Below are 17,701 nucleotides of genomic sequence, written 5' to 3' on the forward strand. Positions count from 1 at the left end.
TTCAGTCAGTCCACTCTTGGCAGACTGAACCTTCTGGACCACCGCACTCATAATGGTGCGGTGCTCCTCGTCGATGGAGGCGTCTTTGAGCACCTCCAACAGATTGTTCGGCGCCTCCGGTTGGACGGGGGTCACCGGCACGGTGGGCTTGCTCCTCTTGGAAGGAGATCGCCCGCCGGACTCTGGAACCTTTGAAGGTTCCGGAGCGGTGTCCGGCCTAGAGCCGGACTTGGAGCCCTGTGGGGTTTTATCCCCTTTACTCCTGGAGTCCAGGAGGCCGCCTTACGGTGCCTCCAGGACCACCTCCTCCTGGCTTGGAACCTGTTGGGACAACACTTCGGCGTCGTCCGTAGGGCGGGGGGAGGTAGCCGTCGGAAGCGAGTTCACATCCGACGAGTCCAGTGAACCGCTCGACGACGCGTCGAGCCAGTCTTTGGGTGGGCTGCATAATCATATTCCACATAAGGGAAAGCTGTGCAATAAAGGAATACTATGAATTACTCTGGTATCCGGATACTTACGATTTCGCCAGGGGCTTGGCCCTGAGCGGCCACTCCTCTCCGTCGTCGTCGGCGTCGGTGGAGTAGTCCGGAGGAAGGGTTTTCCCCTTCTTGGACCCTTCGGCCTCCCCAGTGAGGGCGGCCTTCCTTTTTTTCTATCCTCCCGGTGGAGGGGGAGAGGTCTCTTCTTCCTCCTCCTCGTCTTCACAGGAGGAATGCGCCTTGGAGCCGTCGGATGATGAACCCGACACCTCCTGGCGCCGGGCACTTTTTCGAGTCCCCGTGGCCTTCTTCGTGGCCTTCTTCTCCGGCACCACATAGGGTGCAAGAACCAGCAGCTTCGCCAAGCGGGCATCGGCTGGGTCTTCGGGCAAAGGAGCTGGACAGTCGATCTGTCCGGACTTCGCCTGCCAATCCTGTCAAAGGTAAGGGAGCTTAGATCCTGCATAGAGTTAAACTATGAAAAACTAATACCCTGTAAAAGGTACAAACAACTTACCGCGCTAGCGTGACGCTACGCGCTGAATCCGCGATCCTCGGTAGCGGATGCGGGAGCCTCGGCGCCTTTGAAAAGCACCTTCGAGGCATCCTCGTATGTCGTGTCGAAGAGCCTGCTTAGAGTTCGGTGCTGCGCCGGGTTGAACTCCCACAGATTGAAGGCCCGTTGTTGACACGGGAGGATCCCGTGGATGAGCATAACCTGGACTACGTTGACAAGCTTGAGCTGCTTGTTCACCAGGGTTTGGATGCATGTTTGCAGTCCAGTCACCTCTTCTTTGCTGCCCCACGACAGGCCCGTCTCTTTCCAGGACTTTAGCCGCGTTGGGGGTCTGGACTGGAACTCAGGGGCTGCGACCCACTCAGGGTCACGCGGCTCGGTGATGTAAAACCACCCCGATTGCCTCCCCTTCAGGGTCTCCACAAAGGAGCCCTCGAGCCATAAGACGTTGGGTATCTTGCCGACCATGGTGCCTCCGCACTCCGCCTGGTTGCCGCGCACCACCTTCGGCTTGACATTGAAAGTCTTTAGCCATAGGCCGAAATGGGGGCGGATGCAGAGGAAAGCCTCGCACACGACGATAAACGCCGAGATGTTGAGGATGAAGTTCGGGGCCAGATCATGGAAATCCAGGCCGTAGTAGAACATGAGTCCCCGGACGAATGGGTGGATAGGAAAGCCAGTCGCGGAGGAAGTGGGGAAGGAACACTACCCTCTCATGGGGCCTTGGGGTGGGGAGGAGCTGCCCCTCTTCGGGAAGCCGGTGCGCGATGTCGTTAGACAAGTATCCGGCCTTCCTCAGTTTTTTGATGTGTCCCTCCGTGACGGAGGAGACCATCCACTTGCCTCCCGCTCCGGACATGGCTGGAGAAGGTTGAGGTGGGGAGTGCGGACATGGGCACTGGAGCTCGAGTGCGCGAAAATGGATAGGCAAAGGAGGAAGAAGGCGTAGGTGAAAAGGTGGATCCTTATCCCCTTATATGGGTGGACGCAACTACGTGTCCCCACCAGCCTGGTAAAACTCGCTTATCCCCAAGCGCCGTAATCAATGGCGCGGTTGGGTTACCCACGCCCGTATTGATGAGAATCCCGGAATAGGGGACACGATCTCTGCTTCGACGAGACGTGCCAAGGAAACCGCCTCGCATGACACGCTGAGGTGGGACAATAAAACGATTCGAATAAAGGCTTGGCCGTGGTGCGATGTCACACTACGGAATACGTCAGCAGATTAGATTTGTGTAAATATTATTCTCTCTATGGCAATATGTGGAAACTTATTTTGCAGAGCCGGACACTATCTTTGTGTTCAAAATCTTCTATGAAGTACTTGGAGGAGGAACCGCCTTGCAATGCCGAAGACAATCTGCGCGCCGGACTCGTCGTCATTGAAGCCTGGTTCAGGGGCTACTGAGGGAGTCCTGGATTAGGGGGTGTCCGGATGGCCGGACTATACCTTCAGCCGGACTCCTGGACTATGAAGATACAAGATTGAAGACTTCGTCCCGTGTCCGGAAGGGACTTTCCTTGGCGTGGAAGGCAAGCTTGGCGATACGGATATGTAGATCTCCTACCATTGTAACCGACTTTGTGTAACCCTAACCCTCTCCGGTGTCTATATAAACCGGAGGGTTTTAGTCCGTAGGACAACATACAGAACAACAATCATACCATAGGCTAGCTTCTAGGGTTTAGCCTCTCCGATCTCGTGGTAGATCTACTCTTGTACTACCCATATCATCAATATTAATCAAGCAGGACGTAGGGTTTTACCTCCATCAAGAGGGCCCGAACCTGGGTAAAACTTCGTGTCCCTTGCCTCCTGTTACCATCCGGCCTAGACGCACAGTTCGGGACCCCCTACCCGAGATCCGCCGGTTTGACACCGACAGGCCTCATGGGCCAAGTGGTGGAAGAGAGGAGGCAGGGTGCGCGGCCCCCCTAGCCAAACCGAATTGGACTAGGGCCCCCCCCCCTTTCCTCCTTTTCCTCCTTCTCTTCCTTCTCCTTCTCCTCCTTCCTTTCCTCCTCCTAGTAGGAGTAGGAAAGGGGAGTCCTACTCCTACTAGGAGGAGGACTCCTCCTCCTGGCGCGCCCATAGAGGGCCGGCCGGCCTCCCCCCTTGCTCCTTTATATACAGGGGCAGGGGCACCTCTAGACACACAAGTTGATCAGTTGATCTCTCCCAGCTGTGTGCGGTGCCCCCCTCCACCATATTCCACCTCGGTCATATCGTAGCGGTGCTTAGGCGAAGCCCTGCGTCGGTAGCAACATCATCACCGTCACCACGCCGTCGTGCTGACGGAACTCTCCCGTGAAGCTCTGCTGGATCGGAGTTCGCGGGACGTCATCGAGCTGAACATGTGCTGAACTCGAGAGTGTCGTGCGTTCGGTACTTGGATCGGTCGGATCGTGAAGACGTACGACTACATCAACCGCGTTGTGCTAACGCTTCCGCTTTCGGTCTACGAGGGTACGTGGACAACACTCTCCCCTCTCGTTGCTATGCATCACCATGATCTTGCGTTGTGCGTAGGAATTTTTTTGAAATTACTACGTTCCCCAACAGTGGCATCGAGCCAGGTTTTATGTGTTCATGTAATATGCACGAGTAGAACACAAGTGAGTTGTGGGCGATATAAGTCATACTGCTTACCAGCATGTCACACTTTGGTTCGGCGGTATTGTTGGATGAAGCGGCCCGGACCGACATTACGCGTACGCTTACGCGAGACTGGTTCTACCGACGTGCTTTGCACACAGGTGGCTGGCGGGTGTCAGTTTCTCCAACTTTAGTTGAACCAAGTGTGGCTACGCCCGGTCCTTGCGAAGGTTAAAACAGCACCAACTTGACAAACTATCGTTGTGGTTTTGATGCGTAGGTAAGAACGGTTCTTGCTAAGCCCGTAGCAGCCACGTAAAACTTGCAACAACAAAGTAGAGGACGTCTAACTTGTTTTTGCAGGGCATGTTGTGATGTGATATGGTCAAGACATGATGAGATTAAAGTTGTTGTATAAGATGATCATGTTTTGTTGAAGTTATCGGCAACTGGCAGAAGCCTTATGGTTGTCTCTTTATTGCATAAGATGCAAGCGCCAAATAATTGCTTTACTTTATCGCTATGCGATAGCAATAGTTGCAAGAGCAATAGTTGGCGAGACGACCATGTGACGACACATTGATATAGATCAAGATGATGGAGATCATGGTGTCATGCTGGTGACGATGGAAATCATGACGATGTTTTGGAGATGGAGATCAAAGGCACAAGATGATGATGGCCATATCATGTCACATATTTTGATTGCATGTGATGTTTATCTTTTATGCATCTTATCTTGCTTTGATTGACGGTAGCATTATAAGATGATCTCTCACTAAATTTCAAGATAAAAGTGTTCTCCCTGAGTATGCACCGTTGCCAAAGTTCGTCGTGCCCAGACACCACGTGATGATCGGGTGTGATAAGCTCTATGTCCATCTACAACGGGTGCAAGCCAGTTTTGCACACGCAGAATACTCAGGTTAAACTTGACGAGCCTAGCATATGCAGATATGGCCTCGGAACACTGAGACCGAAAGGTCGAGCGTGAATCATATAGTAGATATGATCAACATAATGATGTTCACCATTGAAAACTACTCCATTTCACGTGATGATCGGTTATGGTTTAGTTGATTTGGATCACGTGATCACTTAGATGATTAGAGGGATGTCTATCTAAGTGGGAGTTCTTAAGTAATATGATTAATTGAACTTTAATTTATCATGAACTTAGTCCTGGTAGTATTAGCATATCTATGTTGTAGATCAATAGCTCGCGATGTTGCTCCCCGTTTAATTTTTATATGTTCCTAGAGAAAACTAAGTTGAAAAATGTTAGTAGCAATGATGCGGATTGGATCTGTGATCTGAGGATTATCCTCATTGCTGCACAGAAGTATTATGTCCTTGATGCACCGCTAGGTGACAAACCTATTGCAGGAGCAGATGCAGACGTTATGAACATTTGGCTAGCTCAATATGATGACTACTTGATAGCAATGTTCAGGAAATCGGTAATCGGTAACTGCTCAGTCAACTAGGGAGTAGGGATTAATCGTGAATCCGCCGATTAATCGGAATTAATCAGTCGAGCATTAATCGGTCAGTTTTTTTATAAATCTCAGAATCCTAGTGTTGGGATCAGATTTGTGGGATCAGATTTTGGCCATGCAAGAATTTATTTAAATGCCCTGGAATGAGTAAGTACCTAATATGAAAAAAAAATCAACATGAAAGTTATTCGTATCGGCAAGGCGAACAACTTTTATGTTTTGATTATTTTGATTCGAGGTCATAAGTGAGTTGTGACATGTGAGTTCAAAAAAAGCAAAATGTTGAATGAGTGTATGTGTGTGTGACAACAATGCTCTAAAATATGATATATTCAACAAGTATGGCAACAATCATTATGTGCTCTATCTCTAAGACTTGTAGTAACTTAATAACAAATAATCATAGTTCTTGAATTTGCATAACATAACAAGGTCCACAAGTATGTATCACATGACATAGCAAGGCCCACAAGTATCAGGTATGTATGATATGACAGTATAACATAACAAGGTCCACAGTATGTATGATAGTATGACATAGCAAGGTCCACAGGTGACAATTCACAACAGCCATAAAACACAAATTAAATAATCATAGTTCTTGACTTCTTGCATAAGTGCATAACATAACAAGGTCCTCAACCATAAAACACAAAAAAAATATCGTTCATGGATTCTTGCAATCTTGCATAGTTGCATTGCATGACAAGTTGAGAACTCAAACTAGGAAAATACCAAAAGCACACGTAGACAAAGTTCTCCTTCTCCCACAAGGCCACAACCAAAATAAATTACTAGGTAAATACTAAATACTAAATAGCATGAACCAAAGAATTAAGGTTGTGTTGTGTCCTCGTCCTCATCCTCGTCCTCATTTGTTTCAATCATCTCATCATTATCAGACTCAAATTCTATCTCCTCTTCCAAAGCAATCTCATTTTCTGAATCTTCATCAGCAACAAATTCTTCTGCTTCATGGAGTTCTCTCACTCTTGCACTCCTACGAGGCTCTATAGCCTCGGTGGCTTCCACTTCATCATCAATGGTGGTGTCGGGATCAACCTCGTCCTCAACATATGCATCTTCACATATCCAATCTTGTGCCATGGAAGCATCTTCACCAAGGAGAACATCACGAGAGGAGGAATATTTCTTTCTTTTGTCCATCATTCTTCCATTGAATTGGATATAAACTAGATTGTCCCTACGACTTACATCTAGTTTATTTCTCCTCTTAGCATCCACCTAAAAATTGCAAAGTAAAGCCTAATCAAGTAGCCATTCACATTTTTTCATAAATAAAGTAAGGAACTAAATATCAAATTTGAATAACTACAAGTTGAGATTCAAGAGTTAAATGTTCAAAAACACTCCAATTCCGTTCACATCCAGAAGAACTTGTGGTCAAGTTGAGTATCCTCAAAGCCATGTGCATCAATGTAGGAGTTTGTAGTCCATAATTTGCCCACCACTCTCCTACATGAGAAAACAAAAAACAAAGTATTATGCATCAATCCATCAACCCATAATTTCAGAAATGCAAAATGCAAAAAGGCAAAGAGTATGTAGGAGAACAAGGCTTACCGGGATTGAAATTTGCATTCGTTATAGCTTTGGAGGCAGCCAACTTTGCAAACATGCCCTCCTTATTTTTAAACCTTGGCAAGTCTACGTTAAGTGCTTTATTTTGCTTCTCATCATCATCATGATAGAAGGTCTCAATAACTTCCATCAATCCACTCATGACCTGTACATCGACAAATATGCTTGGGGTAGCATAACTATAATAGGGATTCAGTGCATATGCGGCCATGTGCAATGGCGTATCTAACCTCCCATTCATCTTGCCCTCCATGGTTGTTGTGATGATCTTATAGTCCTTCTATGAATTTTCAACCGCAAGCAATATTGCCTTCTTTGCCTCTATTATTTCTCCATACATAGAGGTCATGGACTGTCCATCACTATCAGCCAATTGAAGCACCTTCACCAATGGCTCAAAAACCTTGCATTGCAACATACGATAAGCACAACATTAGTATTTAACATATTACATATAACACAAGATGACAAGACACAATTAAAGAACATTATTAATTTTCTTACCTTGATGCAAAGAGACACATTCTTCCAAAATGTCCTACTAATTATGGTGTGGCATGAGCCGACTTTCCTTTCCTTGTACGTGCATGCTTGCATTGTTCCCAAGCATCACTACAACACATCTCATTTAGTTGTTTCTTCTTTGCAGCAAGACTTTGCAAGGTAAGAAATGCCGAAGCAAATCTTGTCACTCCCGGCCTAACAATGTCTCTCTTTTTTGTATGAGACCTCATCAACGCCAATGTTGCATGATGTTCATAAAGAAAAATAGTCATCTCCTTTGCTTTGGTAATTGTAGAACCAAATTGCTTTAATTTACCAACCGCTTCTACCATCAAGTTGAGGGTGTGCGTTGCACATGAGGTCCAAAATATCTTCGGCCTTTTTTCTTTCAACATCCCTTTTGCTCCCATATTGTTTGAAGCATTATCCGTGACTACTTGTACAACATTATCAGCACCTACAAACATCATGGTAAAACACAATAATCAATACATGATGAAAGCTTGAAAAGCAAAGAACGAGATAAAATAAAAGGTTCAAGATTGATACCAATTTTCTCAATGCATTCATCCACATAATTGAAGATGTAGAGACTTGTGTGTGCATCAGCTGATGCCTCCTTTGATTCAAGAAAAACTGTCCCCAACTTACAATGCACACACAAGTTCATGATGCTCCTTTTTTTGTCTGTCCAAGCATCAGTAATGACATAGCACCCGGTGATCTCCCTCTCAGCCTCATGTGGCTTCAACAAATCCCTAGTCCTTTCCACCTCCTGCAACAACATCTTTTCTCGGATATGATGTTGCGAAGGTTGCCTCCAATCAGGACCATAACGACCAAGGGCTTCACAAAATTGTTTGAAGTCATCATCATTGATAGCATTGAAGGGTATGTTTTTCTTGTACATCCATCTAGCCAAATATTGCCCCACTTAGTAGCTTCTCTCCTTGTCGATACTATCATTGATGTTGCGTTGGAATTTTTTCAATGGCACACTAGGATCAACCGGCGCCACAAATTGATCCATAGGCCTGACATTTTTGGGATCACCTTTACCAACTGCACTAAGCTCTTCATCATCCTCAACTTCTATGTTCACCGAGGCCCTTAATTATTGTGCTTGCTTTTCCTTTTCCACCTTCTTCTTCTTTGCGGCATGAAAAGCCTCCTTGCACCGAGCTTGTTATTCTGGAGTGGCTACCATACAACCTGTCACCGAGCCTTTGATATGTGCTATGTGTTGCCTCATCCTATTGACCCCTCCAGACATTTCTTTTCCACATAGCTTGCACTTCACTCTTTGCAAATCATTTGGATCACACAACATGGTAAATTCCCACGCCATGTCATCAGAATTCCTTTTTAGCGACTGAGAACTTGCCACCTCAGAAACGGCACTAGACGTAGCCATCTCCTACATACAAAAAACAAAATACAAATCAAGTAGGGCAGCAAGTTAGCAATAATTAAAGTTAAAGTGTTAAACAACAAAAGTCAATTACCAATTAGGCAATTAATAATAAATTGCATACATACAATTTTAATACAATTAAGCCACCAAACAGCATGAAATTAATAAATTACAATTGCACATAGTACTACAGTTGTAACAATTCTACACGGCAATCATTTGAATCATCAATTCATCATTCAACAAACATGAAGTTAAAGAAATACAAAATACAAAACATGAAGTGGCAGCAACCTCTGCTTGCTGCTATGATGATGTGTTGCTGCCCCTTCTCCTTCAACCTGGTCGCCGGCGTGAAGAGAGCAAGGAGAGGCCGGAGAGGGAGGGGTGGCCACCTGCTTGCTGCTGCCCTAGTCGCTGGCGTGAGTAGGCAGCACGTACAGGCCAGAGAGGGAGGGCGCCAGGGCTGCCACCTGCTTTCTTTCCATAGCCACTGATGAGGAGGAGAGACGGGGTAGATGCGGGCGGCGGGAGGCGGCGAGGAGAGGTGCGGAGAGGAAGGCGCGTTGGCCTGTGGCGAGAGAATGACAGTGGAGGCGGCGAGGAGAGGCGACAGCCACGGGTGAGGCGGGGGGCGGGGTAGATGCGGGAGGTGGGGGAGGAGGGGGAGGCGGCGAGGAGACGAGGGAGGGCCGCCGTTGGCCCGGGCGGCGGAGGAACGGCGGCGTCGCGGGGTGGATAGTGCAGGCGGCGGCTAGGGTCTGGGAGCTCTGCCCAACCTAACCCACGTGCCACGGGTAGGATTGAGGAGAGAGACGAGGGAGGCTACTTTTTTATAGTTCGGCCCCTGTGAGTCCCGCGATTAATCGGTCTACGGCAGATTAATCGTTGTCAGGCCGATTAATCGGCCGAGTAATCCCCAGGCCGAATAACACTACCGAATACATGTAATTTACAAGGTGGATGGCCGAGTAGCGATTAATCGGCGATTACTCGGCTACTCGGACGATTTTTTGAACAGTGCTTGATAGTTTAGTGCACCATGCTTAACAGCTTAGAATCGGGATTTCAAAGACGTTTTGAACGTCATGGACCATATGAGATGTTCCAGGAGTTGAAGTTAATATTTCAAGTAAATACCCGAGTTGAGAGATATGAAGTCTCCAACAAGTTCTATAGCTAAAAGATGGAGGAGAATAGCTCAAGCAGTGAGCATGTGCTCAGATTGTCTGGGTACTACAATCGCTTGAATCAAGTGGGAGTTAATCTTCCAGATAAAATAGTGATTGACAGAATTCTCTAGTCACCATCACCAAGTTAGTAGAACTTCGTGATGAACTATATATGCAAGGGATAACGGAAACGATTCCCAAGCTCTTCGTGATGCTGAAATCGACGAAGGTAGAAATCAAGAAAAGCATCAAGTGTTGATGGTAAACAAAACCACTAGTTTCAAGTAAAGGGACAAAGGGAAGAAAGGGGAACTTCAAGAAGAACGGCAAGCAAGTTGCTGCTCAAGTGAAAAACCCAAGTCTGAACCTAAGCCTGAAACTGAGTGCTTCTACTGCAAAGGGACTGGTCACTGGAAGCGGAACTACCCCAAGTATTTGGGATAAGAAGGATGGCAAAGTGAACAAAGGTATATTTGATATACAGATTATTGATGTGTATTTTACTAGTGTTCGTAGCAACCCCTCGGTATTTGATACTGGTTCAGTTGCTAAGAGTAGTAACTCGAAACGGGAGTTGCAGAATGAACAGAGACTAGTTAAGGGTGAAGTGACGATGTGTGTTGGAAGTAGTTCCAAGATTGATATGATCATCATCGCACACTCCCTATACTTTCGGGATTAGTGTTGAACCTAAATAAGTGTTATTTGGTGTTTGCGTTGAGCATGAATATGATTTGATCATGTTTATTGCAATACGGTTATTCATGTAAGTTAGAGAATAATTGTTGTTCTGTTTACATGAATAAAACCTTCTATGGTCATACACCCAATGAAAATGGTTTGTTGGATCTCGATCGTGGTGATACACATTTTCATAATATTGAAGCCAAAAGATGCAAAGTTAATAATGATAGTGCAACTTATTTGTGGCACTGCCGTTTAGGTCATATTGGTGTAAAGCGCATGAAGAAACTCCATGCTGATGGACTTTTGGAATCACTTGATTATGAATCAGTTGATGCTTGCGAACCATGCCTCATGGGCAAGATGACTAAGACTCCGTTCTCCGGAACAATGCAGCAAGCAACAGATTTGTTGGAAATCATGCATACTGAGATGTGTGTGGTCCGATGAATATTGAGGCTCGCGACAGGTATCATTATTTTCTGATCTTCACAAATGATTTGAGAAGATATGAGTATATCTACTTGATGAAACACAAGTCTGAAACATTTGAAAAGTTCAAAGAATTTCAGAGTGAAGTGGAGAATCATCGTCACAAAATAAAAGTTTCTACGATATGATCGCAGAAGTAAAATATTTGAGTTACGAGTTTGGCCTTCGGTTAAAACAATCTGAAATAGTTTCACTACTCACGCCACCTGGAACACCACAGTGTAATGGTATGTTCGAACGTCGTAACCGTGCTTTATTAGATATGGTGTGATCTATGACGTCTCTTACTGATTTACCGCTATCGTTTTGGGGTTATGCATTAGAGACAACTACATTCACGTTAAATAGGGCACCATCTAAATCCGTTGAGACGACATCGTATGAACTATGGTTTGGCAAGAAACCTAAGCTGTCATTTCTTAAAGTTTGAGGTTGCAATGCTTATGTGGAAAAGTTTCAACCTGATAAGCTCAAACCCAAATCGGAGAAGTGCGTCTTCATAGGATACCCAAAAGAAAATGTTGGGTACACCTTCTATCACAGATCCAAAGGCAAGTGATTCATTGCTGAGAATGGATCCTTTCTAGAGAAGGAGTTTCTCTCGAAAGAAGTGAGTGGGAGGAAAGTAGAACGTGATGAGGTAACTGTACCTGCTCCCTTATTGGAAAGTAGTTCATCACAGAAATCTGTTTCTGTGACTCCTACACCAATTAGTGAGGAAGCTAATGATGATGATCATGTAACTTCAGATCAAGTTACTACCGAACCTCGTAGGTAAACCAGAGTGAGATCCGCACCAGAGTGGGACGGTAATCATGTTCTGGAGGGCATGTTACTTGACCATGACGAACCTACGAACTATGAGGAAGCAATGATGAGCCCAGATTCCACGAAATGGCTTGAGCCATGAAATCTGAGATGAGATCTATGTATAAGATGAAAGTATGGACTTTGATTGACTTGCCCAAAGATCGGCGAGCCATTGAGATTAAATGGATCTTCAATAGGAAGACGGACGTTGATAGTAGTGTTACTATCTACAAAGCTCAAATTGTCGAAAAAAAGGTTTTCGACAAGTTCAAGGTGTTGACTACGATGAGAGTTTCTCACTCGTATCTATGCTTAAATCTGCCCGAATCATGTTAGCTATTGCCGCATTTTATGGCATTTTATGAAATCTGGAAAATGGATAAACAAAACTGCATTCTTTAATGGATTTATTAAAGAAGAGTTGTATATGATGCAACCAGAAGGTTTTGTCAATCCTAAAGGTGCTAACAAAATATGCAAGCTCCAGCGATCCATCTATGGACTGGTGCAAGCATCTCGGAGTTGGAATATACGCTTTGATAAGTTGATCAAAGCATATAGTTTTATACAGACTTGCGGTAAAGCTTGTATTTACAAGAAAGTGAGTGGGAGCACTACTATTGGAAATATGCCCTAGAGGCAATAATAAAAGTATTATTATTATATTTCCTTGTTCATGATGATTTTCTTTTATTCATGCTATAATTATGTTATCTGGAAATCGTAATACATGTGTGAATACATAGACACCAACATGTCCCTAGTAAGCCTCTAGTTGACTAGCTCATTGATCAACAGATAGTCATGGTTTCCTGACTATGGACATTGGATGTCATTGATAACGAGATCACATCATTAGGAGAATGATGTGATGGACAAGACCCAATCCTAAACATAGCACAAGATCGTTCGTTTGCTAGAGTTTTTCCAATGTCAAGTATCTTTTCCTTAGACCATGAGATCGTGTAACTCCCGGATACCGTAGGAGTGCTTTGGGTGTACCAAACGTCACAACGTAACTGGGTGACTATAAAGGTATACTACAGGTATCTCCGAAAGTGTGTGTTGGGTTGACACGGATCAAGACTGGGATTTGTCACTCCATATGACGGAGAGGTATCTCTGGGCCCACTCGGTAATGCATCATCACAATGAGCTCAAAGTGACCAAGTGTCTGGTCACGGGATCATGCATTACGGTACGAGTAAAGTGACTTGCCGGTAACGAGATTGAACGAGGTATTGGGATACCGACGATCGAATCTCGAGCAAGTAACATACGATTGACAAAGGGAATTGTATACGGGGTTGCTTGAATCCTCGACATCGTGGTTCATCCGATGAGATCATCGAGGAGCATGTGGGAGCCAACATGGGTATCCAGATCCCGCTATTGGTTATTGACCGGAGAGCCATCTCGATCATGTCTACATGTCTCCCGAACCCGTAGGGTCTACACACTTAAGGTTCGGTGACGCTAGGGTTGTAGAGATATGAGTATGCATTAACCCGAAAGTTGTTCGGAGTCCCGGATGAGATCCTGGACGTCACGAGGAGTTACGGAATGGTCCGGAGGTGAAGAATTATATATAGGAAGTGCAGTTTCGGCCATCGGGAGAGTTTCGGGGTCACGTACCGGGACCACCGGAAGGGTCCCGGGGGTCCACCGGGTGGGGCCACCCATCCCGGAGGGCCCCATGGGCTGAAGTGGGGAGGGAACCAGCCCATAGTGGGCTGGTGCGCCCCCCCTTGGGCCCCCCATGCGCCTAGGGTTGGGAACCCTAGGGGAGGGGGCGCCTCCACTTGCCTTGGGGGCACTCCTCCCCCTTGGCCGCCGCCCCCCCTAGGAGATCCCATCTCCTAGGGTCGGCGCACCCCTCTAGGGGGCCTATATAAAGGGGGGAGGGGGGGCAGCCGCACCCTGAAGTCTTGGCGCCCTCCCTCTCCCTGCTACACCTCTCCTCTCGTAGAAGCTTGGCGAAGCCCTGCTGCGGTAGTACTGCTGCACCACCACCACGCCGTTCGTGCTGCTGGATTCTTCATCAACCTCTCCTTCCCCCTTGCTGGATCAAGAAGGAGGACGTCACGCTGACCGTACTGTGTGTTGAACGCGGAGGTGCCGTCCGTTCGGCGCTAGGATCTCCGGTGATTTGGATCACGACGAGTACGACTCCCTCATCCCCGTTTCTTTGAACGCTTCCGCTCGCGATCTACAAAGGTATGTAGATGCATCCGATCACTCGTTGCTAGATGAACTCATAGATGGATCTTGGTGAAACGTAGAATTTTTGTTTTCTGCAACGTTCCCCAACAGTGGCATCATGAGCCAGGTCTATGCGTAGTTCTCTTTGCACGAGTAGAACACAATTTGTTGTGGGCGTAGATGTTGTCAACTTTCTTGCCGCTACTAGTCTTATTTTGCTTCAGCGGTATTGTGGGATGAAGCGGCCCGGACCAACCTTACACGTACGCTTACGTGAGACCGGTTCCACCGACTAACATGCACTAGTTGCATAAGGTGGCTGGCGGGTGTCTGTCTCTCCCACTTTTAGTTGGAGCGGATTCGACGAAAAGGGTCCTTATGAAGGGTAAATAGAAGTTGACAATCACGTTGTGGCTTTACGTAGGTAAGAAAACGTTCTTGCTAGAACCCTCTTGCAGCCACGTAAAACTTGCAACAACAATTAGAGGACGTCTAACTTGTTTTTGCAGCAAGTGTTTTGTGATGTGATATGGCCAAAGTTGTGATGAATGATGAATGATATATATGTGATGTATGAGATCATGTTCTTGTAATAGGAATCACGACTTTGCATGTCGATTGAGTAATGACAAACCGGGAGCCATAGGAGTTGTCTTTTTTTTGTATGACCTGCGTGTCATGAGAAACGCCATGTAAATTAACTTTACTTTATTGCTAAACGTGGTAGCCATAGTAGTAAAGTATAGTTGGCGAGGCAACTTTCATGGAGACACGATGGATGGAGATCATGGTGTCATGCCAGGTGACAAGATGATCATGGAGCCCCAAGATGGGAGATCAAAGAGCTATATGATATGGCCATATCATTGTCCACTATTATTTTGATTGGCATTGAGATGTTTATCATTGTTTTTGCATCTTGTTTACTTAGAACGACGGTATAGTAAATAAGATGATCCCTCATAATAATTTCAAGAAAGTGTTCCCCCTAACTGTGCACCGTTGCGACAGTTCGTTGTTTCGAAGCACCACGTGATGATCGGGTGTGATAGATTCCAACGTTCACATACAACGGGTGTAAGACAGATTTACACATGCAAACACTTAGGTTGACTTGACGAGCCTAGCATGTACAGACATGGCCTCGGAACACAGAAGACCGAAAGGTCGAGCATGAGTCGTATAGAAGATACGATCAACATGAAGATGTTCACCGATGTTGACTAGTCCGTCTCACGTGATGATCGGACACGGCCTAGTTAACTCGGATCATGTTATACTTAGATGACTGGAGGGATGTCTATCTGAGTGGGAGTTCATTGAATAATTTGATTAGATGAACTTAATTATCATGAACTTAGTCTAAAATCTTTACAATCTTGTAGATTCAAATGGCCAACGTTGTCCTCAACTTCAACGCGTTCCTAGAGAAAACCAAGCTGAAAGATGATGGCAGCAACTATACAGACTGGGTTCGGAACCTGAGGATCATCCTCATAGCTGCCAAGAAAGATTATGTCCTAGAAGCACCGCTAGGTGACGCACCCGTCCCACAAAACCAAGACGTTATGAACGCTTGGCAGACACGTGCTGATGATTACTCCCTCGTTCAGTGCGGCATGCTTTACAGCTTAGAACCGGGGCTCCAAAAGCGTTTTGAGAGACACGGAGCATATGAGATGTTGGAAGAGCTGAAAATGGTTTTTCAAGCTCATGCCCGGGTCGAGAGATATGAAATCTCTGACAAGTTCTTCAGCTGTAAGATGGAGGAAAATAGTTCTGTCAGTGAGCACATACTCACTATGTCTGGGTTACATAACCGGTTGACTCAGTTGGGAGTTAATCTCCCGGATTACGCCGTCATTGACAGAATCCTTCAGTCGCTTCCACCGAGCTACAAGAGCTTTGTGATGAACTTCAATATGCAGGGGATGGAAAAGACCATTCCTGAGGTATATTCAATGCTGAAATCAGCAGAGGTAGAAGTCAAGAAGGAACATCAAGTGTTGATGGTGAATAAAATGTTGGGGAAGTAGCATAAATTCAAAATTTTCTACGTGTCACCAAGATCTATCTATGGAGTCATCTAGCAATGAGGGAGGAGTGGATCTACATACCCTTGGAGATCGCGCGCGGAAGCGTTCAAGAGAACGGGGTTGATGGAGTCGTACTCGTCGTGATCCAAATCACCGATGATCCTAGCGCCGAACGGACGGCACCTCCGCGTTCAACACACGTACGGAGCAGCGACGTCTCCTCCTTCTTGATCCAGCAAGGGGGGAGGAGAGGTTGATGGAAGATGGCTCCAGCAGCAGCACGACGGCATGGTGGTGGTGAAGCTGCAGTACTCTGGCAGGGCTTCGCTAAGCACTATGGAGGAGGACGAGGAGTTGGAGAGGGAGAGGGAGGCACCAAAGGCCAAGGTGAGAAGTCCTCCATCTCCCCCACTATATATAGGGGGGCCTAGGGGGGCGCCGGCCCTAGGAGATCCAATCTCCTAGGGGGCGGCGGCCAAGGGAGGAATCCCTCCTCCCCAAGGCACCTAGGAGGTGCCTTCCCCTCTTAGGACTCTTCCTTAGGGTTTCCCCCACCCTTAGGCGCATGGGCCCTAGGGGGAAGTGGCGCCCCAGCCCACTTTGGGCTGGATCCCTTCCCACTTCAGCCCATGGGGCCCTCCGGGATAGGTGGCCCCACCCGGTGGACCCCCGGGACCCTTCCGGTGGTCCCGGTACAATACCGGTGACCCCGAAACTTGTCCCGATGCCCGAAATAGCACTTCCTATATATAATTCTTTACCTCCGTACCATTCCGGAACTCCTCGTGACGTCCGAGATCTCATCCGGGACTCCGAACAACATTCGGGTTACTGCATATACATATCCCTACAACCCTAGCGTCACCGAACCTTAAGTGTGTAGACCCTACGGGTTCGGGAACCATGCAGACATGACCGAAACATTCTTCGGTCAATAACCAACAGCGGGATCTGGATACCCATGTTGGTTCCCACATGTTCCACGATGATCTCATCGGATGAACCACGATGTCAAGGACTTAATCAATCCCGTATACAATTCCCTTTGTCTAGCGGTACGATACTTGCCCGAGATTCGATCGTCGGTATCCCGGTACCTTGTTCAATCTCGTTACCGGCAAGTCTCTTTACTCGTTCCATAACACATCATCCCGTGATCAACTCCTTGATCACATTGTGCACATTATGATGATGTCTTACCGAGTGGGCCTAGAGATACCTCTCCGTTTACACGGAGTGACAAATCCCAGTCTCGATTCGCGCCAACCCAAAAGACACTTTCGGAGATACCTGTAGTGTACCTTTATAGCCACCCAGTTACGTTGTGACGTTTGGCACACCCAAAGCACTCCTACAGTATCCGGGAGTTACACGATCTCATGGTCTAAGGAAATGATACTTGACATTAGAAAAGCTTTAGCATACGAACTACATTATCTTGTGCTAGGCTTAGGATTGGGTCTCTGTCCATCACATCATTCTCCTAATGATGTGATCCCGTTATCAATGACATCCAATGTCCATGGTCAGGAAACCGTAACCATCTATTGATCAACGAGCTAGTCAACTAGAGGCTTACTAGGGACATGGTGTTGTCTATGTATCCACACATGTATCTGAGTTTCCTATCAATACAATTCTAGCATGCATAATAAACGATTATCATGAACAAGGAAATATAATAA

General features: G+C 46.4%; 1 protein-coding gene across 1 annotated transcript; it reads right to left on the reverse strand.

The window, feature by feature from the left end:
* Nucleotides 1–5,934: 5,934 nt before the first annotated feature.
* On the reverse strand, nt 5,935–6,529 carry LOC125537264 (glutamic acid-rich protein-like). The gene is made up of 2 exons (XM_048700557.1): nt 6,437–6,529; nt 5,935–6,345 (listed from the first exon to the last, which is right to left on the reverse strand). The coding sequence occupies exons 1-2, from the start codon at nt 6,527–6,529 to the stop codon at nt 5,935–5,937; spliced, it is 504 nt and encodes a 167-aa protein (XP_048556514.1).
* Between the last annotated feature and the right edge of the window lie 11,172 nt (nt 6,530–17,701).

This window comes from Triticum urartu, chromosome 2 (genome assembly GCF_003073215.2).
Source record: "Triticum urartu cultivar G1812 chromosome 2, Tu2.1, whole genome shotgun sequence".
NCBI classification, from domain to species: Eukaryota; Viridiplantae; Streptophyta; class Magnoliopsida; order Poales; family Poaceae; genus Triticum; species Triticum urartu.